This window comes from Myotis brandtii, unplaced genomic scaffold (genome assembly GCF_000412655.1).
Source record: "Myotis brandtii unplaced genomic scaffold, ASM41265v1 scaffold485, whole genome shotgun sequence".
Taxonomy (NCBI): Eukaryota; Metazoa; Chordata; class Mammalia; order Chiroptera; family Vespertilionidae; genus Myotis; species Myotis brandtii.
The window spans coordinates 89,173-115,605 of NW_005368527.1; the positions used below are offsets into that span (position 1 = coordinate 89,173).

The following is a 26,433-nucleotide window of genomic DNA, read 5'->3' on the forward strand; positions in this document are numbered from 1 at the left end:
AATGAGTTCGCCTGTCACCTCTGACACACGTGTCATAGGTTCGCCAGAACTGGACTAGGCTATACACCAAATACAGAAATTAATTGCTTAATTCTACAATATAGATGCAGTCTTCATGCTTTAGTACTAATGCTTTTTTTGGGAAATGTTACTTTTCCTATATCCTTGTAGTCACCTCCACCAAATGGAACTAGGGAACTTCACAGGATTTTCAGAATTTCTTCTTCTGGGACTTTCAGAGGAACCAGAACTGCAGCCCCTCATATTTGGGCTTTTCCTCTCCATGTACCTGATCACTGTGTTAGGAAACCTGCTCATTATCCTGGCCGTCAGCTCAGACTCCCACCTCCACACACCCATGTACTTCTTCCTCTCCAACCTGTCCTTGGTAGACATCTGTTTCATCTCCACCACCGTCCCAAAGATGCTGTGGAACATCCAGACACAGAGCAAAGTCATCACCTATGAAGGCTGCATCACACAGATGTATTTTTTCTTACTCTTTGCAGGACTGGACAACTTCCTCCTGACCGTGATGGCCTATGACCGGTTTGTGGCCATCTGCCACCCCCTGCATTACATGGTCATCATGAACTCCCGGCTCTGTGGACTGCTGGTTCTGGTGTCCTGGGTCATGAGTGTATTGCATTCCCTATTACAATGCTTAGTGGTGTTGCGACTAACCTTCTGTACAGACTTGGAAATCCCCCACTTTTTTTGTGAAATCAAACAGATGGCCCTACTTGCCTGTTCTGACACCTTTCTTAATAACATGGTGATGTATTTTGGAATTGTGCTTTTGGGCGGTGGTCCCCTTGTTGGTATCCTTTACTCTTACTCTAAAATAGTGTCCTCCATACGTGCAATCCCATCAGCTCAGGGGAAGTATAAGGCATTTTCTACGTGTGCATCTCACCTCTCAGTTGTCTCCTTGTTTTATGGAACAAGCCTAGAAGTGTACCTCAGCTCTGCTGCTACCCATAGCTCAAGTGCAACAGCCTCAGTGATGTACACAGTTCTCACACCCCTGCTGAACCCCTTCATCTACAGTCTCAGAAACAAAGACATAAAACGGGCTCTGAAAAGACTTGTTGGGATGGTAGCTATAAAAGTACCAATTGTCCTAGGGCTGAAGAAATGCACATGACAGCTGGACTCAAAGCCTCAGAGCCAGAGGTTGTGGATGTAGAATTTACTCTCTTTGTTTATTCCTGGAGTTTCTTTTTCTATGATTTCTATACAATTTAATTGAATCACTTTATTAATTTTTTAACTTTCTGATATCTAACAGCTTTTCCTATGTCATTTTCCTCCTCTGCCAAGTTGATTCCCAACCTTGAATGAAATATTTGGAAATTCCCATTTATCTCATGAGTCTACATGGATTTCTTAAGAACAATTTATTTTGAAATCTATCATACTGAGTAATTTTTCTTTCATTTTACTAAAAGAAAAATCATGAGTTGTAAATAAACTGCATTTAGTAACCAAAGCCTTTATATCATTTCATAGGAGAGAAAAATATAAGAGCACAGTTTAACCCTCTTTATACATCATTTCTTCCTGTATCACTACCATAACTGCTCTTTCTGAAAATGTAGACTTTAACATATAGTGCGTGTTATAAGAGGTCATCTGGCTGTGTTCCCTCATTAGGATCCTCTATCTTATTTCACTTCATGTCCACATTCTTATCATAGTCATTATTAAACTGATAATCAAGTCCATATCTCCAATTCTGGTCCTAATTGTTTGACATAATATGCCCTTAGAGACAGAGATGACCTTAAGTATAAGAAAGCAACATTTTAAGTCATACATTTATTATAATGCAAAGTATTTTTTTTCATGGTGTAAGTTTAATCATTGATGTATGCAAGATCGGTGTCCATGTGCAAAGGGATTTATCACTGTGGTGCTTTGTTTGGTGTAATGATGTTTCCTACTGAGCTATCTTCCTGCTTCCACTTGAAAACTTTCATTGCTGCCTGCAAATAGGATTCCCTCTGTTATTCTAAACTAGAGGCCCGATGCACGAAATTCATGCACGGGTGTGGGGGGGAAGGCCCCCCCCCCCCCAAGCTCAGCCTGCACCCTCTCCAATCCAGGACCCCTTGGGGGTGTCTGACTGCCGGTTTAGACCCGATACCAAGGGATCGGTTGGACTTCCTTCTCACAATCCAGCACTGCTGGCTCCTAACTGCTCATCTGCCTGCCTGCCTGCCTGATCGCCCCTAACTGCCCCCCCCCCTGCCAGCCTAATCACCTCTAATGCTTCTGCCTGCAAGACTGATCACCCCTTATTGCTCCCCTCTGCCGGCCTGGTCACCCCTAACTGTCCCCCCTGCCTGCCTGGTTGCCCCTTATTGCACCCCCTGCTGGCCTGATCACCCCCAACTGCCCCCCTGCAGGCCTGGCTTCTCCCAACTCCCCCCCACCCCCGCCAGCCTGGTCACCCCATGCAGCCTGCTGCTTGGTCATCCATCTGGTTGTTTCAGTCATGACGGCCCCTGGCTCTTTATATATTAGGATAAAGCATGTCCTCCTACTGTAAATATTGTCTTAATCACTAAAGGGATAGGAAATGAACTATATCGTTATCATCTATTGATGATATATATAATATGTGCTCTATAGATATTTCATATCTATATATATAAAAGCCTAAGTGATTGGCTGACTGGCTGATAGCTATGATGCGCACTGACCACCAAGGGGTTGATGCTCAATGCAGGAGTGGAAACCACAGGCATGGAAACATGGAACAGACTGATGAATCTCAGAAGGAAGGGGGAAAGGAGGAGTGCAGGAAGAGATTAACCAAAGATCTTATATGCATACTAGAGGCCCAGTGCACGAAATTCATGCATGGCGGGGGGTCCCTCATCTCAGCCTGCACCATCTCCAATCCAGGACTCCTAAGAGGATGTCTGACCTCCGGTATAGGCCGGACCCTACAGGGATCAGGCCTAAACCAGCAGTCAGACAACCCTCTAACAATCTGGGACCGCTGGCTTCTAACCGCTCACCTGCCTGCCTACCTGATCGCCCCTAACTGCTCACCTGCCTGCCTGATCACCCCTAACCGCCTCTGCCTTGGCCCCTGCACCCTGACCCAGGCTTCCCTCCTCCAGCCAGCCGCAGGCAACTGGGACCCAGGCTTTCCTCCCTCTGGCTGGCCGCAGGCACCCGGGACCTGGTGGGGGTCCCTCAGCCTGGACTGTCCCCTCTCACAGTCCAGGAGCCCTCAGGGGATGTCCTACTGATGACTTCCCTCTACAGGAGGTGCATGGCTGATCAGGGGAAGGCACCGCCCCAATCACCCCACCACTGCTGCTGCCTCTGGCCCATCACCCGCCACTGCTGCTGCCTCTGGCCTCCCTCTGCAGGAGGCGACTGGGCCTGTCAGGGGAAGGCGCCACCCCATCACCCCAGTCACTGATGCTGCCTCTGGCCCATCACCCCGCCACTGCGCTGCCTCTGGCCTCCCTATGTGGGAGGCGACTGGGCCTATCAGGGGAAGGTGCGCCCCCATCACTCCACTGCTGCTGCCACTGCTGGCCTCTGTGGTGGCCTGCCCTCAGCCCTTGCTGCCACAGCAGCAGCAGCCTGCCTCACAGCCTGTCTCGTGGCAGTGAACTGCCCTTCGCCCTCACAGCCGCTACCATGGTTGCCTGCCTTCAGCCCTTGCAGCCACTGTGACTTTGTTTGGAAGGATGTCCAGAAGGACATCCGGAAGATGCCCGGTCTAATTAACATATTACCCTTTTATTAGTAAAGACTAGAATCAGTGGGGTCCCTCAGCCTGGCCTGCAGGAATCGGCCCGAAAACAGATCTCCAACATCCCTCGAGGGTTCGTGGATTGCAAGGGGGCTCAGGCCAGGCTGAAGGACCCCACTGGTGCACGAATCTGTGCACCGGGCCTCCAGTATGTATGTAAGTGAGCAAAGGATGACTTGCCAAAGAGCTGGAATTCCTGTCCAGTTCTGTGATTCAGAGTGATAAGGTTTACACAAACATGCATAATCTTTCAAGCTCTTCTGGTTACCTAGAAGGGAATTTTAATGGAGTCACTTTTAATGCAGTTATCTGAAATATAACAGAGTAATCATGAATGATATCTTCAAATCTATACATATAAAAAACCAGTCACCCTAACTGCCATAATGACCATAATGACTGGTCGCTATGACACCCACTGTGGCCAGCGAACCAGCCCGATCAGGGTGGGGTCAGCTGGCCAAGCTTGCAGGCCCTGGCCCCTGCTGGCCTGCCCTGATTGGACTCTTCTACCCCAATAGGGGCTGGGGCTGGGCAGCCAACCTCCTGCAGCCCCTCCCCTTGGCTGCCCCACCCCTGATCGCACCCTCCACCCCAATAGGGGGCAGGGCTGGCCAGCAAACATCCTTCAGCCCCTCCCCCCCACCCAGCCCTACCCCAGATAGGTCCCTCCACCCCATCAGGGACAGGGCCGGCCAGCCAACCACCATGGCCCCTCCACCAGGCCACTGGGCCCCAATCACCCCACAACCCCAATCGGGGGTGGGGCCTGCAGGTCAATTGCCCGCAGCCCCTTCCTCCAGCCTGCCCAGCCCTGATCAGGCCCCAGTAGAGGCAGGCAGGCTGGCCAACTTCCCACCATCTCTTCCTCACTACAGGTCCAAGTCCTAATCCTCCCCAATTGGGGCCGGGCTGGCCGGACCCCACCCGTGCATGAATTCGTGCACTGGGCCTCTAGTGTATGTATAATTTCCTATATTGGGATAAAGAATCTATCTATATAAAACTCTAATATGCAAATTGACCGAACAGCGGAATGACTGGCAGAACGACCGGTTGCTATGACACACACTGACCAGCAGGGAGCAGACGCTCAATGCAGGAGCTGCCCCCAGCTGGCAGGCCCCAACCTGTGGCAGCAAGGGGTGGGGCCAGCGAGCAGGCGGCCTCAGGCCAGCCAAGACTGGTGCGAGCAGGGCTCCGATCACCCTTACCATGTTGGGTTGAAGTTAAGGTTTATTATTCCACATTATCTACAGAAAGAAGAAAAGTGAAACCAGATGAATTACATTTTTAACAGTAACATAATGCAGTTAAAACTTATTGTGCATCTTCTTGAGTTATATTACAAAAGTTGTAGAAAATATTAAAAATCTGCAAATAACAGGATTACTTCTATTATATTCAAAAATATTTTCCCCCTCTGGCTCTATTTTTGTTCATCAGTTTATGTTGTTCATTATATTGCACAAATGAGTGAGATCATGTGATATTTATCTTTCTCTAACTGGCTTATTTCACTTAGCATAATGCTCTCCAGATCCATCCATGCTGTTGCAAAAGGTAAGAGTTCCTTCCTTTTACAGCAGTGTAGTATTCCATCGTATAGATGTACCACAGGTTTTTAATCCACTCATCTGCTGATGGGCAGTTAGGCTGTTTCCAAATCTTAGCTATTATAAATTGTGCTGCTATGAACATAGGAATGCATATATCCTTTATGATTGGTGTTTCTGATTTCTTTGGATATATTCCTAGAAGTGGGATTATTGGGTCAAGTGGCTGTTCCATTTTTAATTTTTTGAGGAAACTCCATACTTTTTTCCACAGTGGTTGCTCCAGTCTGCATTCCCACCAACAGTGCAAGAGGTTCCTTTTTCTCCGCATTTTCACCAGCACTTGTCATTTGCTGATTTGTTGATGATAGCCATTCTGATAGGTATGAGATGGTACCTTATTGTTGTTTTGAATTTTATCTCTCAGATGATTAGTGACTTTGAGCATGTCTCTTGGCCTTCTGTATGTCCTCTTTTGAAAAGTGTCTATTTAGGTCCTCTGTCCATTTTTTTTTATTGGATTGTTTATCTTCCTTTTGTTAAGTTGTATGAGTAAAATGTCAAAATTTTGAAAAAAAGATTTAAAGTAAAATGTATGACCTTAATCATGATGAATTATTTTTGTATCTTAATGCCTCAAAGTTCAGAACCACATTTACATTTGCATGATAGGAAGTTTTTTGTACCATCTATGGTGCCAAATAGCTCTAAATTAGCTATAACTTTTTTTTATTTAATGTGGAATTTCAACAGAAATTTCTTTGCCCAACTGAAGCTAACGAAATGATTTGCGAGGCTTAAATTCAGTTCCCTGGTACAATATCTTACTGGATAAATGTCTGTATCAGTTTCTCATTGCTGTTGTAACAGATTAAAACAGCAGTGGCCAAAAACAAACAACTCACTATCTTAAAGTTCTAGAGCAGTGATTCCCAAAGTGGGCGCTACCGCCCCCTGGTGGGTCCTGCAGCGATCCAGGGGGCGGTGATGGCCACAGGTGCATTTGTTTTAACTTTTTTTGTATTACCTTTCTATTCTGAGTTCAATAAATAGTTTCATAATTTCAAACTTCAATGTTTCTAATTTACACCTTTCTTTACTATATTTTACGAAAAAGGTAGAAACATTAATACATATATCTTTCTGTTTAATTGCTATTAAAATTTTAAAAAAATTAATTTCCAGGGGGCACTGAGTAATATTTTTTTCTGAAAAGGGGGCGGTAGGCCAAATAAGTTTGGGAACCACTGTTCTAGAGGTTAAAAGCCTGACATGGGTCTTAATGAGCTTCGATAAAAAAAAAAAAAAAAATGACTGCAGGGCTTGCATTTTTCTGGGTGATCCAAGAGTGAATGAAATCCCTTTCCAACTCATTTCATATTCTAATTTCCTATTCCAGATTCTAGAGGCCACCTGCATTCTTTGGCCTATGATCCTTCCTCCATCTTCAATACTAGCAACATAGCATCTTCTAATGTCTCTCTGACTCCAGTTCTTCTCCTACTCTCTTCCACATCTAGAGGACCATTGTGATGACATTAGTCCAACCTGGGTAATCTGAGCTAATCTCCTTAGCTAATAATTTTATTTCACCTATCTCAGTTACCCTGCTCTGTGAGCTAACATATTCCAAAGTTCTCTGAATTAGAACGTTGACATTTTTGAGGCCCTTATTCTGCCAACTACAAAGCCTTTTCCAGGTATAAATTATATGATGTCATCCCGGATCCCTAAAAAAAAAGAATCAAACACAGAATTTATCCTCCCCTTTAGAGTGAGAGAAAAACGTGTCTTTCAAAATTACATACTCAGAAGACTCCTGGTGGAGAAGACCTAAAATTACCTACACCAGACTCTGACACAGAGCCACCGCCCACCTACTCAAAGTGTGGTCCACAGACCAGGAGGACCTGCAGCATCAACATCACCTGGGCGTTTGTCAGAAATGCAGTCTCTGGACCCTCTGGAGATTTGATCAATCAGGATTTGGATTTAAACAACAATCTTTGGTGATCTGTTTGCCTAATGAAATGGAGAGCTGTAGGTCTAGAATAGGTGTTCTCACCTTTTCACTGGTGACACTTGGAACTGGATAACTAATCGTGCTGGGTGCTGTCCTGTGCACTGTAAGAGTTTACCAGCCTCCCTCAGACATTACCGTATCCCCAGGGGCAAAGTCCTGTCTGTTTGAGAACCACTGCCTCAGAATTTCAGAACTGGATGTGTCCTGACTGATTCCAATCAAAACTTCATCCCTTCCGTGACTTACACCTTGGAGCACAACATTAAATCCCTCTGGACCCCATTTCTGTATTGGAGAAGGTAGTTTATAGATGCACTACCTCATAAAATGCATGTTTGTAAAAACATACATTTTCTAATTATAATAATATGCTAAGCTGGGTTATGGTGCATAAAATCTAAATGTATCTATATTTAATAAACATTTCATAGTAAGGGACTAACTGGCAGCTTTTAACTTGTGCTATAACTATCAAATTCCTAATTGCTTTGGCTAAACCCTCATGAATCCAAGTAGTATAGGGCCCAAGGTTTCATACAAAAGGAACAAATGTCCCCCATTTCTTAAAGAAGGAAATAGTCATTTTCTAGAGATATCGGGGGTTGTGTTCCCACCATAAATCTATGCTTTGAAGACCCAAAGACCTGTCAGAAAAATTTTTCAGTATAGATTTTTTTCAAATACTGTTAACTTTCAATCTTTTTTTATTAGTTGCAGGAGCACAACATAGTGCTTAGACTATCATATACTTTACAAAGTGTTTCCCTGATATTTTCAATATCCAACTGGCCAAATACATAGTCATTACAATATTATTGACTATATGCTCTATGCTGTACTATACAGCCTATGATATTTTGTAACTACCAATTTTACTTCTGAATCCCTTCTTCTTCTAGTCTCCCAAGCCCCTTCTCATCTGGCAACTACCAGTCCTCTCTCTATGTCTATTAGTGTGTTTCAATTTTTTTTTCTCTTTGGATTCAACATATATGTGAAATGAAATGGTATCTGTCTTTCACTGAGCATAATACCCTCGAGGTCCATTTATTCAGAAACTTTGACTCAGAGTTGAGATGAGGTGCGGGAAGATGTAGATGTCAGGAAGCAGGGCATTTAATGAAGGACTAACCACAGCTGCACTCACCTGTCTTATTACATAGACTCCTGGGAACAGAGAATCAGCAGGAAGAGTTTCCATTCTGTCCACACTAGTGTCCCCCAGGGGGATCCTGTGCTTAGAGGTTAGAGTAACAAGAAGTAGATGTGCCTAATGAGCAGACACAGAGCATGTAAATCGCAACTCTACTGCAGACCCTCGGCATGTGCAACCTTTGGTAGGAAGGAACGTGGTCATTGGTTTTAAAGTCCTAAATCTGTCTGGGAGACCAGTGCTTGACTCCTTGTTGTCTTGTCTGGGACAGAGCTCTGGTCTGCATCACCAACCATCCAGGCAAGAATTTGGACCTCCACACGGAAACCTTCCTCTCAGAGTTCCCATGTAGGTGAGTCCCAGAGCCCAACAGACATGGCAGGAGAGGATCAGAGAGATTGTAAACCAAGAACTTGTACCTGAAGTCACCTTAGTACCCATGAGAACATAGCCCAGGTACCAGTGATCACTGTGATTGTTGGCTGGCTTTACAATACAGTAATGTGTTATTCACGGTGCTCAAAGGCAAGTGAACACTGCACTCAGAAATGTAAGTTCCAATGTTGACATTTAAATGTTACTAACGGAAGGCAAATTAAGAAATGGCATTGGAGCTGTAGCTGGTTTTCCTCAGTGGATAGAGCAGCCTAAGCACTGAAGGGTCCCAGGTTTGATTTCGGTCAAGGGCACATCCTGGGCTTACGGGCTCGATCACCAGTGGGGTGCATGCAGGAGGCAGCCAATCAATGATTCTTACTAATCATTGATGTTTCTATTTCCCTCTCCCTCTCCCTTCCTCTCTGAAATCAATAAAGATATATTTTTTTAAAAAACAGCCATCATTGTTTAAAAAAAAGTAAACAAAAAGAAAGGGCATTCGAGGTGTAAAGTCCTCCCAGTAGAAGTAGACCACAAGTTCAAGGACTTTATCAGTTAAGAGGAATAGACAAACAGGTTATTAACTGTGGAGGAATACTCTGTGATGTGAGCGCATTTTTTAAATTGTATGATGGGGCATATTAGACTATGTTTCCATATGGATGAGAAATATCCAAACCCAGAAAGGCAGCAAATACACCTTTGCAATCACAGTGCATGAGACATACATTTCACAGTATGTTCTCTCACCTTGGCTATTCACATTTTAAAAATGTATTTGGCAGATGAAAACGAGTAAGGTAATGAGATTCACTTTGCAATTATTTCATTACCTGTGAGGCTGAGTAATGAAATTTGTGGGTTTGTAAATTATTTGGAGTCTCTATTAAAATTTATCTCTGTGAGTTTTTTCCTGTACATGCTTATTAATTTATTTATTTTAAATTAAAGTATAGTTGTCATCCAATAAATTTGCACTATGTTGTACACATGAAAGTTCTTTGCTTTTGGAGAGTTATATCAAAGTATTTTTATTCCATTTTATGTTTAAGTATAGTTTGTGTACAATATTATATTAGTTTTAGGTGTACACTAGAGTAATTCAACATTTACATATATCACAATGTGATCGCCACACCTAGTCTTGTATTCATCTGTCATTGTGCAGACTTAACACAATATTATTGCCTATATTCTCTTATTTGATTTTTTATTGGATTCTTTATAACAAAAAATTGGAGTTTTTTATACAAACTGACTGTTTTTCATTTAGTTTTTATGTATATGTGTTTATAAAGAATGTATAAAGTTTATCAATTTTGTGTGGTCCCATCAGTCAGTCAGTCCTATACTGTCCTCTCTGTTACTTTAAAATTTTTTAAATGAAGTATAATTGACATAAAATATTATATTAGTTTCAGGTGTATAATATAATAATTCTGTATTTGTATGTATTGCAATATGACCTGCACAGTAAGTCTAGTTAATAGCTGTCACCACCATAGTTACAATATTTTCTTCTTGTGGTAAAGTCACTTAAAATACCCAATACAGTATTATTAACTATAGTGAACATGCTGACCTTTGCAGTGAGTCTCTTGCTTTTTAAAATTATTTTTCTTTCTGAAAGTATTGAGTAAGACTCAAGAATTCTTCAACTGTCTTCACATGGAAAAGGAAAGTTTAATGAGAAACAGCATTAGGGATGTCCTAAAGGAGACCAGGCCATACACCAAATACAGAAATTAATTACTTGATTCTACAATATAGAAAGTAGCCTTTATGCTAGGTTACTAACGCTTGCTTGTAGGACAATTAGTCATGTTACTTTTTCTATATCCTAGTAGTCACCTCCACCACATGGAACTAGGGAACCTCACAGGATTTTCAGAATTTCTTCTTCTGGGATTATCAGAGGAACCGGAATTGCAGCCCCTCATATTTGGGCTTTTCCTTTCCATGTACCTGATCACTGTGTTGGGAAATCTGCTCATCATCATGGCCATTAGCTCAGATTCCCACCTCCACACGCCCATGTACTTCTTCCTCTCCAACCTGTCCTTGGTAGACATCTGTGTCACCTCCACCATCATCCCAAAGATGCTGTGGAACATCCAGACACAGAACAAAGTCATCACCTATGAAGGCTGCATCACACAGATGTATTTTTTCCTATTATTTTCAGGACTGGACAACTTCCTCCTGACCGTGATGGCCTATGACCGGTTTGTGGCCATCTGCCACCCCCTGCACTACACCGTCATCATGAACCCCCGGCTCTGTGGACTGCTGGTTCTGGTGCCCTGGATTATGAGTGTGTTGCATTCCCTGTTACAATGCTTAGTGGTGTTGCGACTAACCTTCTGTACAGACTTGGAAATCCCCCACTTTTTCTGTGAAATCAAACAGATGGTCCTACTTGCCTGTTCTGACACCTTTCTTAATAACATGGTGATGTATTTTGCAGCTGGGCTCCTGGGTGGTGGTCCCCTTGTTGGTATCCTTTACTCTTACTCTAAGATAGTGTCCTCCATTTGGGGAATCCCATCAGCTCAGGGGAAGTATAAGGCATTTTCTACCTGCGTGTCTCACCTCTCGGTTGTCTCCTTGTTTTATGGTACAGCCCTAGGAGTGTACCTCAGCTCTGCTGTTACTCATAGCTCACACTCAAGTGCAGCAGCCTCAGTGATGTACACTGTGGTCACACCCATGTTGAACCCCTTCATCTACAGTCTCAGGAACAAAGACATAAAGAGGGCCCTGAAGAGATTGCTTGGGATGGCAGTTATGAAAGGACGACTTGTCCTAGGGCTGAAGAAATGCACATGACAGCTGGACTCAAAGCCTCAAAGCCAGATGTTTTGATTCTTTGATCAGGTTGTGAAAGTGCAATTTACTCTCTCTGTTTATTCCTGGAGTGTCTGTTTCTATGATTTCTGCAGAATTTAATTGAATCACTTTAGTATTTTCTTGACTTTGTGATATCTAACCGCTTTCCCTTTGTCATTTTTCTTCCCTCCCAAATTGATTCCCAACTTTGGACGAAATATTTAGAAATTCTTATTTATCTCATGAGAGTACATAGATTTCTTAAGACCAATTTCTTTTGAAATAAAATCTATCATACTGAGTAATGTTTCTTTCATTACATTAAAAGAAAAATATATCGGTTGTACTACTGCTAAGGAAATAAAGTGCACTTGGTAACTAAAGCCATTTATATCATTTCATAGGAAAGGAAAATATAAGAGCATCATCATTGTACTTCATTATTTCATATATCACTTCCCCATTACTGCTTTTTCTGAAAATGTACACTTTAATATACAGTGTGTATTTTAAGAGGTCATTGGGTTGGCTTACCTCATTATGATCATGTATCATAGTCAGCTTGGTATCCACATTCTTACCATAGTCACTGGCAAACTGACAATCAAATACATGTCTCCAATTCTAGTTGATGTGGAAACACAAAGTTCTATAAATTGTTTCACATACTATGCCCTTAGAGTCAGAGATGACCTTAAGTATGACGAAGCAAAATTTTAAGTCATACATTTATTACTATGCAAACTATTTTTTATGGTGTATGCTTGCCTACTGATGTAAGTTCGGTGTCACTGTGTGGAGGGATTTAACATTGGGGTGGAGTTTTTCTTGCCTTAATTATGTTTCCTATTGAAATATCTCCTGCTTCCACTTGAAAACTTACATTGCTGCCTTCAAATATGATTCCCTCTATTGTTCTAAATGAAGCATCTTCCCCGACTCTAAATACTTTTGTAACCACTAAAAGGGTAGGGAATGAACCCTATCATTTTCATCCATTATATATACTAATAAGGGATCCATAGATATGTCATATATGTACATAAGTGACCAAAGGATAACTCACTGGTGACCTTGAATTTCTGTCCAATTTTGTGATTCAGAGTTATAGGTTTTACACAAGCGTGCATATTCTTTCAACCTTTTCTGGTTATCCATAGGGAATCTCAATGAAGACACTTTTTAATGCAGTTATCTGAAATAAACTTCAATAACAAATTAATCATGGAAGCTATCTTCAAATATCAGTACAAATACCTAGAATGGTAAAAAGCAAATTATTATCATTGATCTCAGTTTTCTTTTATTATTGTATCAGTTAGCTATTTCTGCATTACAAGCCATCCTAAAAGCACTTGTTTTAATATAATGGCTTTATAATGAAAATGGATTGTATGGTGGGAAGTTGTTCTGATCTCTTCTGGGCTCATCATGAATCGCTACATTATGTTTCTAAAGCTCTTTCATGATGTTTTGTGCATCTGCATTGCATTTCTTTCTTCAACCAATATGTGGTGTTTAACATCTGTATATGTATACATATATCATGCATATATGTCTGTGATTTGATCTTGCAGATTATGTAAAAATAGTTTATCAAATGTGAATTGCCTTATTTTAATATCACAGTTTCTATAACTTATATATGAAACCTTGCTTTCTTCCAAGTTATGTGATATATTTCCCACCAATGTCTGGTGTGACTCAGCTACCTATGTTCTTGATCTGACATGAGTTATACATCACTAGAATTTTTAATTCTAATTGATATATTGGAGTATAATTACATACAACCAACTGCAATTTGTTTTAAAAATGCAATTTTCTGAATTAAAGAAGCAATACATAAATTAAGAGTACATGGTGGGTGGATCCATTTGTATATAACTTGAGATAATGCACATTGAGTTTTAACTGCATTATGTAATTGTTAAAAATGTTATCCACCTGTTTTCAGTTTTCTTCTTTCTGAAGATAATGTGGAATAAAAAACCTTACTTCAACAGAATATTGTAAGGTATAAACAAAATGTTAAATATATTTTGTTGAGTCCAAAGAAAATATTCAAGAATGAGGAGTGTGTGTTTGTGTGTGCACTTCAAATAAACACACACATATTTATGCACATGCACACAGACTCATTCATAGACTCATCTATGATGAAAGAAGCCTTGAGAGAAATTTGGAAAATACAGAAATTTAATAAAAGAAATGTGCAAATTAACATGAAATAGAACAAACAGAGAAATTTGACAAAAAGATTTAAAGCAAAATGTGTGAACTCAACTTTAATAAATTATTTGTTGTATCTTAATGCCTCAAAGGCCTCCAGCTCAAAACCACATTAACACTTATTCAATGGGAAATCCTTTGTACCATCTATCAGGCCAAATAGCTCTAAATCAGCTCTCATATTTTCTATATTTAATGTGGAATTTCAACACAAAATGCCCTTGCCAAGGGAAGCTATCTGAATGACTTGCATTGCTTAAATTCAGTTCTCTGCAATAATATCTTACTGGATAAATGTCTGTATCAGTTTCCCATTGCTGTTGTAACAAATTACCACACTAGTGACTTAAAACAAACAGCTTTCTCTTTTATAGATCTTCAAATACTGGAAATGGGTTGTTAAAGATCGTAGATCTAAATGACTGCCAGGCTTGGCTTTTTCAGGGTGATTCAGGGGAGAATGCAATCCCTTTCCAATCACAATCCAAATCCTTTCCTATTCTCAATTCCTATTCCAGATTCTAGAGGCCACCTGATTCCTTGACCCAAGGCCCTTCCTCCATCTTCAATACCTGCAACATAGCATCTTCTAATGTCTCTCTGACTCCAATTCTTCTCCTACTCTCTCCCACATTTAGAGGACCATTGAGATGACATTAGTCCAATCTGCATAATCTGAGCTAAGATCATTAGCTTATAATTTTATTTCATCTATTTTAGTAACCCTGCTCGATGAGCTAACATTCCAAAGTTCTCCAAATTAGGATTTTGCTCTCTTTTGAGGCTCTTATTCTCTACACTACAAAGCCTTTCCTGGTATAAATTATTTGATGTCACTGTGGAGCCCTAATATGAAAGAATCAAACATAGAATTTATCCTCCCCTTTAGAGTGAGAGATAAACTTGTCTTTCAAAGTTTCATACTCAGAAGAATCCTGGTGCAGAAGACCTCAAATTACCTACACCAGACTCTGACACAGAGCCACAGCCCATCTACCCAAAGTGCAGTCCACAGACCAGGAGGACCTGCAGCATCAACATCACCTGGGTGTTTGTCAGAAATGTAGTCTCCAGGCCCACTGGAGACTTAATCAATCAGAATTTGCGTTCGAGCTACAAACGTGGGTGATTTGTATGCCTATGAAATGGAGAGGTGCTGGTCTGGAATTGGTGTTGTCAGCTTGTCACTGTAGACACTTGGAGCTGGATAATTATTTGTGCTGGGTGCTGTCCTGTGCATTGTAGATGCTTAGCAACCTCCTTTCAGACATTACAATATCCCCAAGGGCAATGTCATCTCCTTTTGAGAACCACTGTCCCAGAGTCTCAGAACTGGAAGTGTCCTGACTGATTCCAATTAAAGCTCCTTCTCTTTCCTGGCTTATACCTTGGAGCACAACATTAAATCCCTCTGTGCCCCATTTCTGTATAGAGAAGGTAGTGTATAAATGTACTACCTCATAAAATAAATTTTTATATAACATACATTTTGACAATTGCAATAATGTGCAAAGCTAGGTTATGTTGCAGAAAATCTAAATGTATCTCATATTTAATAAATGTTTTATAGTGAGGACTTAATGGCAGCTCTTAACTTGCACTATACTAATAACTATGAAATTCCTCATTTTTTTTTGCTAAATGATTATGAAGCCAACAAGTATAGAGCCCAAGGTTTTATATTAAAGGAACAAATATCTTTCCTTCCTTAAAGAGGTAAATAGTAATTTTCTAGAGATATAAGGGGTTGTGACCCCACCATAAATCAATTCTTTCAAGACACAAAGGCCAGTCAGACAAATTTCTCAGTATTAGACTTCTTTTCAAATACAGTTTTCTTTTAATATGATTTTGCATTGGTTTCAGGTGTACAATATAGTAGTTAGACAATCACATACTTTACATAGTGTTCTCCCCTGATATTTCCAGTAGAGAAGTGGCCTCATATATAGCTATTAGGGGCCCAGTGCATGAATTTGTGCACCTTGAAAGTAACTGTGGGCCGCAAAGCTGCAGTGGGCACAGGGGCGGGTCTCAGCCCATTCTACGTGACCCATGGCAGCCCCAGTCCCTTGTCTGCCCTCAGCCCTGCTCCCGTCACCATTGCTCCCATGCACTGATGGTGCAGACCCTGCTCACACCCACTATTGGTGCAGAGTGATTGGGGCCGGCACCAGCAGTGGGTGTGAGTAGGGCTGGCACCGTTAGTGGGTGCATGCGGCTGCTGCCAAGATTGCCCCTCAGGAGCAGGGGGATGTGGAGAAGCCCTCAGGGGTGATCGGGGCTGGCAGCCACCATGCGCACCCGCTGACGGTGCCAAGTGATCAGGACTGGCACCGGGCGTCTGCAGCGGTTGCGAGTGGCGGCTGCCGGCCCTAATCACCCCTCCAACACAAGGTGACGTGGAATCCTCTTCTCTCGGGGCAGGAGACCCTGAGTGTCAAAAGTCCGGGGTTTTTATGTGGTCGAGTAAACACAACGGTCCTTATCGGTGGCTGCCGGCTGTGGTGTGCTGTACTGTACTGGTGCGATATGGGTCTAGGGTACAAGTTCTGGGCGTTCACTCATTTGAGAAAGTACATTCGGGTTTTGGGGTTCTCACACAGGGATACAACTTAATATTGAAATATGGGGGTCACTACATACTAATACAATCATAACTATAACAATCCCACTTTGCTGGGGCCCCCAGATGCTTGTGGCAGGCTGACCCCATGGCATGGATTGCAAAAACTTCCCAGAAGCTACCGAGAATTCTTAATTTTGGGGACCCTCCCAGATGTCCTTCTTTAGGCATTGTAGGAAATAGGCCTCTGTGATCCATCTTCAGAGTAGTCAACTTTTAATGGAAATTGTTACTGAATTTCCCCAGAGCAAACAGAATGTAGGGAGTAGGGGAGAGGGTATAAGAAAGAAAAAAAAAAAAACTGTATGTGAGCCAGCGACAGGGTGGAAACCCCCGAGGTATCCAGGATGAAACACCTCACACCCACCTCAACTAGACAGGGGGAGGTGGAGACAACTAGAAAAGGCCTCAGCCCTTTTTTTAATCTCCCAATGGGAGACAATGAGACCTAGACGACTTATGAGGAAAGCTGTTAGCCTCATAGTACTCAGCCAATGAGGAACCAGAGTGGGGACTCTTGAATCCTAGGGATAAATAGCCTGCGATCGCTGCTCTGTTTGTGCCTGTTCAACCCCGCTCTTGCAAGAAGGTATTAAAAGTCTCATTTTCGCCATACTTCTGTCTCCAAGTCCATTATTTGAATTTACAGATGTGAGGAGGAAACTGGTCTTGCAAGGCCTGTCAGGCCATAAAAACTGAACAATGCACTGCCCTGGGGGGGGTAGGGGAGGAGAAGGTCGTTATCGCTGGCCCCAGGACAGATCATCGGATATGACCTGGGAACCCCCAACACCTGGGGGCCTTCCTGTAAGCCCACAGGGGGGCAGAACCATATCTGCAAGACAAAGACCCCAGCGGGATATATATAGACAGGCTCTCTGCGTGTTTCTTCACTCTGATTTGGAAATTATTCCCGGAGTCCGTAATGTTAATAAACAGCGTCCCTCCCTTTCTCTAGGAAGTGTGCTTGGTATTTCTTTGCTCTTCTGTAACAGGTGAGCATTTCTCACAGCATCAGCCACTGAAATGCTTAGCTAGGGGGAGTTTTGTTTGGCTGTCATATAACTTTGGTTACAGATGTTCTTTGCGTACTTTCTTATCTTTTGGGGACTTAGTTTATTCTTCACCATTTTATGAACACAGGGAATTCTCTGTCTCTGCTGTTTGTTTCTTTCTGAGTAGACTGAAGGTCATTTGCTGTTCTGGGTTAGTGTGAGATAAGATTTTAAGGCTAATGTCTCAGTCCCTCCTTTTGGGAGTACTCATTTATGTACCTTAGGGGTTGTTTTGTTTCTGTTTTGAAATAAGATAAGATCTCTTCTTATATGCAAGATTTCATGTTGTTACAGTCTACTCAGAAAGAAAATTATGGGAATATACCTTCTCCTAGAAGGGCCAGAGCTGCCAAAGTGCCCTCAGGCAGGGGCCACTCCCACTTTGTAAAGGAAAAAAAAAAAATAGCAGTTTTTGGTAATTTAAAACTTTGGAGTCCTGCTGGGTTAAATAGTAAAAATTATTAAATATCTAGGCATTTTGAAATAACAGGATACTGAAATATTAACTAATCTGAGTTTGCCTACTTTGGGTTTCTTATTCCAAAGAATAGAGGATGGATTTGAATCTGTTAATGAATGTCTTGTATTCTATTTGAACTATATCTCTTAAAAAATGTAAATGTATTGCTAATCTGAGGAATGTTACTTATTTGTCACCTAAAAATTAAGGTTCCTAAGAGTTAAGAATTCTAATTAATTGGAATAAAGTTGTGTGGTTTTGATAATAGAAGGCATGAGGTATGGAGATGCATTTTGAAGGAAAAAAGAAAGTGAGTTGTTCTCAAGCTGGTTATTTCTGATTGGGTAAGAAGGTTTGTGAAAGTTGTAGAAAGGTTTGTGAAAGTTAAAGAAGGATTGTGAAGAGAAATCTTAAAAGAAAATTATAGGTAATCTGAATAATAAATTTAATTACATAAATGAATCTGAAGTAAGCTAATACAGAATTTGTTTAGTTCCTTTCTAGTCTGTTGAAAGGGAAAACGTCTTTCCTGTATTTGCCCAGGAAGCAAAAGTTCTATAAATTATTGTAATGGTTATATGTTGAAATATATAAATCAGTTACTTGATTACTAAAGCCATCTTCTTTATCAAGGGAACTGAAGTTTTGCTAGCCTATATTTGTGTTTAATACCCTCTTGTCACTTTGAATGAATACACAGTCTAATACTGTTCCATAATAATAATGATATATGATCTTTCCTTCAAATAAGTTTGACAGCCTTCTCATAGTTTGAATTTTAAGAAACTTTTTCTTGACCTAGAATTGGCTTTAGGTCATTCCAATAGGCCTTGGAATGCCTCAAGGATTTGTTTTTCTCTCCTTATGAAGGAAAATTTTATACTTAAGATACATGGGAAGCTTTGTCAAATATAGAAAAAGTAACTATGTTTTATTTATATATGCATATTATTAAATAGATGTTCTGGAAATTGCATAAAAATCTCCACAAGTCTATAAATTTTTATATACTTTCATTTATAACTCTAATTGTTATTCTGAAATACTGTGTTTTGCAAAGGACAGGGTTCCATACTGGTTATGTCAATTGCATTATAATCAAATTCATAACTGTCATTTTTAATTTCTTCTTGTCATTTAGAGACAGTCACTGTTTTGTTAAAATGCATTTTCAAAAATGTTACATCTTTTGAGAGATCCATGGAAAAGACTTACATATCTCTGAGAATAAATTTTCAGATCATCCCCTTCGAACTGGATGAAAATTATTAGAACTCTATAGAGTATTTGGATTTATAAAAGCACTGGCAAGAAAAATCAGGAGAAACTAAAATTGATTATGGGACTGAATAAACTGAAAATATTTATAGTTTTTGTAATTTTATTGTTGAAAGTATTGCTTATTTTTCATATTTTTGTTTTTCAGGAATAAAGAAATTTGTTTCTTTTCTTAAAGCAGTTTGGAAAATTATACTTTGATAAGCAATATTGAGGTATTTATATTTTTCTCCCTACTTTATCCTTCCAGAATTTGGCAATTCTTAATGAGTCATGGCAATATGTGTCTTTAAATTAATTCAATAAGACCAGTTTCCAATTGTGCTTTTATTAACCAAGACTTTGGGATGTCATGTCTAAGAGGGACATACGCCTGGCTCTGGATGCCACCAAAAAGCCTTAAGAAGCCAATAAGAGCCCCTTTGAGAAAGCCTGGTACCTTGCTTGATCAAGTGGTTCATGGCAGTCTTTCCAGGTAAGGAACAAAGGTTGCTCTCCTGAGAGATGGCAAGGAAGGAACCTCAAGACTTCATTGGGGACCTCCAGAGCTTGAGGAATTCACCCAAGTCCACAGGGATTGCAGGAAAACCTGATGGCAGTTAGATGGCTCAGCTTTTTTGCCCTGAGGGGTTAATTAAAGCTCAATTATGAGATTCCAGCAAAGCAGATTTTTAAACGCCTATATGATCAATTGCTATTCTTATTGTGTTCATGCAATCAAGCAAAATTGAAACTAGACTTTAATACAATAAATAAATTAGTCTTAATTTGGCTCTTTAACAAAAATGGGATAACTTTAGGGGGAAATTGTGTTTTAATAGACTCTATAATACACAATTGTGAATATTAGACTAATTCAATTAATTGTCTTCAAAGATTTTTTCTCTGTTCTAATCTTTGACCCAATAATACAAAATTTTAGACTTAAGGTTGTTTCTATCAGGTTACAAGCCCTACTCGTGTTCATGGAATACCACCTCTAGACACCATTGCCACCTTCCTCTATGCCCAGGCCTCATTGTCCCTCTGACAGAGAGCAAGGATCTCTTAGCTCTGAAGGAAAACTTCATCCCTTCTCAGCATGAAGCAGCTACAGAAGAGACCTGTGTTCCTTTTCTCTGAAAGAATCCAGAGCCAAGATTCTTGAGGAGGGATGTGGTAGGAAGTTAGACAGACATGAGCAGAGCAAGGATGATGGGCAAGGTCCTCCATATCCCTTTGAAGCAGGAGAAAGAGTTCTACTCAAAACATGGAAAACTGGATTACCAAACCATCAACTGGAGGAAAAACGAGGGGACCCTGGGACATGCTTCTCACCACTCCAACTGCTCTGAAGCGGCAGGGGTAAAGCACTGGATCCAACACACCAGAGTGAAGAGAGCACCAGAAGGGGGATAATAGGCGACTGACCCCAGTGAACACCTCAAGGTCATTGTCTTTCAAAGGCAACATTTGTTATAATCACATTCTTCACCACTGCTGGTCTGGCTGGAGGAGAACTAATTCCATTCAAAAGAGATGAAAATATTTGAGTGTATTTAGCAAAAATGTTCTTAATATCTCTGACTTTTGCCTTTCAGGAGGAACCTATGTAGTACAGGCCTGGTGCACGAAATTTGTGCGGGGGTCGGGGGGGGGGGGGGGGCGGCATCCTCTTCAATCTGGGACCCCTCGGGGGATCGGGCCTAAACCGTCAGTCTGACATCCCTCTCACAATCCAGGACTGCTGGCTCCTAACCACTCGCCTGCCTGCCAGCCTGATCGCCCCCTAACTGCTCCCCTGCCAGCCTGATTGATGCCTAACTGCTCCCCTGCCAGCCAATCGCACCCAACTGCCCTCCCCTGCTGGCCCAATAGCCCCCAACTGCCCTCCCCTGCCAAGACCTGCCTCCTCTGCAGGCACCCGCCTCCTCCACGGGAGGCAGTAGAGACACCAGGACTGGCCTCCTCCACTCTGCGTGCGGGGCCACGGGACCCCCAGGCCTCAGTGCGCAGAGCAGCCACCGGGCCCGCCTCCACTGTGCACACAGCCATCTTGTGGTGGCCATCTTGTGGCGGCATAGCATGCGAGGGCATGAGGACCACCTAGGCTTTTATTACTATAGATTATATTCATTTGGAGAAGAAAGTCATATACAGGGACCTTCATGAGTTGGGACCCACTGTCCGGGAAAAGGATGCAGGGATGTTTTCTCTAAAGGTTGCTGCAGTAGCTTCCTGTGGCAAATGTCTGACTTTTATCTGGTGTTGTAGTTATTGTCTTTCAGTATCTAATAACTACAATATAACTGTTCTGATTATTTCACCCTCCCTTATAGTAATGGACATACCAAACTGCCAGCTGGTTGTTTTCTGATATGTGGGGTTATTCATATATATGTTTATTCATATATACCTGCCAACAGCACTGGGGATGGATAGGGAAGGGTTATTCCTTAGGACAACTGACTGTCTTTATGCTCCAGAAACATCACAGGGTCTGAACCAGAAAAGGCCTTCTCACAGCAGTGGCACCAGACTGCAACAATAACCTCCACCTGTGGAGCCCTGCTGACTATATTGCTTTGACCGTTTTTGTTATGCCAGTAATGGTAGGGTCCCTTAATTAGAAGTGACCTGGCTGGCATGTAGCCTGGTAACAGCCATGAATGCCACTTCCAGGGCTCTCCATGGGATAAATCAAGAGCTGAGTCAGGTTAGGGAGGAGTTCTAGAGAATGGGGCAGCTCTAGATTATTTACTGTGGCAGCATAACCACAGTTGTGAGGAATTCAAAGGAATGTGCTGTTTTAGTCTTTCTGACAACTCTCAATTGGTAGAAAACAACATTCAACAAATTAGGGAAACCATCTCCAAGGTAAAACAATGGGAAAGATTTTTTTTTTTTATTTATCCAAGTTAACTTCCTGGCTACCAAGCCTGTCTGGGCTGAGGGAATGCTTTTAAATTTTTATCCTGTTTATTTTTTGTAATCTGATCATTTGCTGCTGTATTCAATGTCTTCCTCTTTTTAGATCCTGCATTCACTTTATTCTAGCCCCACAAACTACTTCCAAGGCGGAAGCAAATGCAGTCCAGCAGGATGAGACTTTTCACCTAAAACTAATCTCATATATATGAGATGATAGAGATAGCAGTGGGGAATGTTAGGGGCAGAAATATTAATCATGCTTTGTTAACCATGATTGTTACATTCTAAAGAAAGCACATTCTAACCTAACTGAGAGTTGTACAGCTGGGACATGGCAGTTAACCTGGAGTGTGGGGAATGTGGTCCATTCTCCTTATCTGAGAATTGTCTATTATCATGGAAATATTAACAACCTTGTTGCTGAAACAATCGAGTCCCAGAGGCGCCCCCTGAGCCCTCATTGCCTGTAACCTGTAACCATTATACCCATTCTTCTTTTTAATCTTTGTTGTTGAAAGTATTACGGATGTGGCCCTTTTTTCCCCTTTGACCCCTCTCCTCCCCACTCCTGTCTCATCCCCAGGTCTTCAACCCACTATTATCTGTGTTCATGGGTTATGCATATATATATGCATATAAGTTCTTTGGTTGATCTCTTCCCTCTCTCCCCTCCCCCCTGCCATTTCCTCTGAGGATCCTCAGTCTGTTGAATGCTTCCATGTCTCTGGATCAGTTTGTCAGTTTGTTTAGTTCAGCGGTTCTCAACCTGTGGGTCGCGACCCCTTTGGGGGTCGAATGACCCTTTCACAGGGGTCGCCTAAATACATCCTGCATATCAGATATTTACATTACGATTCATAACAGTAGCAAAATTACAGTTATGAAGTAGCAACGAAAATAATTTTATGGTTGGGGGTCACCACAACATGAGGAACTGTATTAAAGGGTCGCGGCCTTAGGAAGGTTGAGAACCACTGATTTAGTTCATTACATTCCACATATAAATGAGATCATGTGATACTTGTCTTTCTCTGACTGACTTATTTCACTTAGCATAATGCTCTCCAGGTCTGTCCATGTTGTCTCAAAGGATAAGAGAGCCTTCTTTTTTACAGCTTCATAGTATTCCATTGTGTAAATGCACCACAGGCTTGTGGGGGGGGGTGGGGGGTGGCAGGGGGAGCTGCAGAGCAGATTTTGTGGATGACCTGCTACTCTCCCATATTCCAGCATTATTGGAATAAACACTCATATATGATTCTACCCTGGCTCGGCTTAATTGGCTCAAGTAGTGACAGGCAGCCTGGACCCATTGGTTGTCCAGTTTCAAAATAACTATCAAAAATAAATATATCTGCACCCACTCCCTGTTTGTTGCAGCATTATTCAAAATAGCCAAGATATGGAACCAACCTAAGCCTCCACTGATGGATCAATAGATAAAGGACATGAAGTATTATAATGAAATAGTATTCAGTGGGAGACTGGATCTGCCCTTCCAAGTCTCAGTGGCCCTGCCTTGTTGAACTCAGTTCCACAGGGGGTGAGAGGGTAGGGCAGGGGAATGCACTTTAGAGCCGGGGCAATACAAGTGTTTCACCCTCAGAGGTTATTGTCTGGGATGGAGAAAGTGCTTGGCCCCTTCCTGAGGACTCAGCAGCACAATCCCCAATGAGAGACTCATTTAATCTGCCCTCTCAAGTCTCAGTGGCTCAACCCTGCTGAGCTTGCTCCTGCAGAGGGGACAACTTGCTGCACTGAACCTGAACCTATGGCATGCTCCTCTTGGGGAAGCTAGAATTGGAGATTCTGGAAGAGATTGAGTGGTTTGGCTCTGAAATAGGGGCCACTTTCCCCTCATTGAGTGCTTGACCACATGGCCCCCAAGTAGGAGACCCACTAGCCCTGTCTTCTCACCTTGGAAGCCCTACCCTACTTTTCTCACAACCTTTGGAAAGGTCAGTTGGTCACAACCAATATGGGCCCACTCTAGAGTCTTTTTTGGAAGGCTCTGGAGAAAAACCAGGCAACCTCGGTGGGAGGTGAGTAGTTGACAGGTGGAGGTAGACCATAGGCGACCTCAAATCTTTTATAGATTTGCCCCCAGCTCTAAACTGGAGGAAGCCAACACTTATACACAGTGGGCTTCTCCCATGCACACCCAGGCCCAGTATACACAGATACAGTGAATAGTGTGGTAGCTCCAGACAGGTAGCCCAAGACTGGTTACACACATCTGACATCAATCTGTACTTGAACCCTGCCCAAGTGGACCGGAATGAACAGAACCAGTGGTGGGATATAGACCACACCAGAGCTCAGTTCAGCTAGACAAACAAAGTGGGATTCTGACAGGAAGCAGACCCTACCAGGAACAACACCTCAGGGGGAAGCCCCTGCACAGTGACTCATACACTGTGATCAATGTTTATCCTTATACATAGTAAACTCCACCCACAAAAAAAGCCAACAGCATTCAAGACTCAACTTCAGCAGGGTGGTGTGCAAAACCCACAATAAATATTCCTGCAGCACTGAGGTTTGGTGATCTAGAAGATTGGGCCCTGAACCCAACAAGACACCTTCATCATAAAACCATCATAAGAAGTTTGGGAGTCATAGCAGATCTACTTCATACACAGACAATATGGAGAGACAAAGAAATATGCCCCTAATCATGCAGTGGTTCTCAACCTTCCTAATGCCGCGACCCTTTAATACAGTTCCTCATGTTATGGTGACCTATTTTCATTGCTACCTCATAACTGTAATTTTGCTACTTTTATGAATCGCAATGTAAATATCTGATATGCTATATGTGTTTTCTGATGGTCGCGACCCACAGGTTGAGAACCGCTGCCTAATGAAATGGAAGAAACCAAAATACCAGATGCAGAGTTTAAAATAATAGTTATAAGGATGCTCAATGTTCCAAAGGAAAGAATTAATGGTCTCAGAGATAGTAAGCATTATAAAGGACATAAACACCATAAAAAAGAACCAGAAATAAATGAAGAATACACTGGAAGGAATCAATATCAGGTTAGATAAAGCAAAGGATTGAATCAATTATTTAAAGAACAAGATAACAGCAAGCACTCCAGCAAGGCATAAAAAAAGAAAAGAAAATTTAAAAAGAAATGAGAAAAGTCTAAGTGATCTCTGGAACAACATCAAGAGTAACAACATCCTCCTCATAGTGATACCAGGAGAAAATAATGAGCAAGTGTTAGAGAACCTGCTTGAAGAAATAATGGCTGAAGACTTCCCTAACCTGGCAAAAGAAAAGGGCACAGAAATTCAGAAATCACAGAGTCTCCATCATGATGAACCCAAAGAGGCCAATACTAAGACATACTAAAAACAAAGAGAAAATCTTAAAAGCAGAAAGTGAAAATGATTACTTACCAAGGAGCTCCCATAAGGCTGTCAGTTGAGTCCTCAACAGAAATACTTCAGGCCAGAAGAAAGTGGCATGAAATATTCAAAGTGATGAAAAGCAAAGAGCTGCATCTAAGACTACTCTATCTAGCAATGCTATTGTTCAAAATTGAAGGTGAAATAAAGAGTTTCCTATACCAAAAAACAACAATAACCAACAACTAAAGGAGTTTATTACCACCTAACTTAACATTGCAAGAGATGTTAAAGGGCCTGCTTTTAGAGGAAGAAAGAAAAAAAGAAATTGAGAGAGAGGGACACAGGTATAAAGAATAAAATAGTAATAAATAAGTACCTATCAATAATAACCTTAAATGTAAACAAACGCTCCAATTAAAAGACAAAGGGTAGCTGAATAGATAAGAAAACATGAACCAAATATATGATGTCTACAAGAGACCACCTCAGAACAAACCATACACACAGACTGAAAGTAAAGGGAATGAAAAAAATATATATTCCCTACAAATGTAAACAAAAACAGCTCGGATAGCAATATTTTTATCAGAAAAAAATAGATTTGAAAACAAAGGCCATAACAAGAGATAAATAAGGTCACTACATAATACTAATGGGATCCATACAATAAGAGAATATGCACCCAACAAAAGATCACCTAAATATATAAAGAAAGTCTTGGTGGACATTAAGATAGAGATTGAAATAATACAGCCATAGTAGGGAATTTTAACAACTCAATGACATCAATGG

The 26,433-nt window shown here is 41.5% G+C and overlaps 2 protein-coding genes across 2 annotated transcripts; both read left to right on the forward strand.

Annotated features, from left to right (window-relative positions):
- Window positions 1–184: 184 nt before the first annotated feature.
- Window positions 185–5,359, forward strand: LOC102259630 (olfactory receptor 7A10; the record flags this gene model as incomplete). The annotated part of the gene is made up of 2 exons (XM_005876324.2): window positions 185–1,090; window positions 5,345–5,359. Coding segments are annotated over exons 1-2 (921 nt in total), but the record flags the coding sequence as incomplete, so codon positions are not given.
- Window positions 5,360–10,751: 5,392 nt separating this feature from the next.
- On the forward strand, window positions 10,752–11,720 carry LOC102259929 (olfactory receptor 7A10). Its single transcript, XM_005876325.1, has one exon. It carries the CDS (start codon window positions 10,752–10,754, stop codon window positions 11,718–11,720), a length of 969 nt encoding a protein of 322 aa, XP_005876387.1.
- The last annotated feature ends 14,713 nt before the right edge of the window (window positions 11,721–26,433 follow it).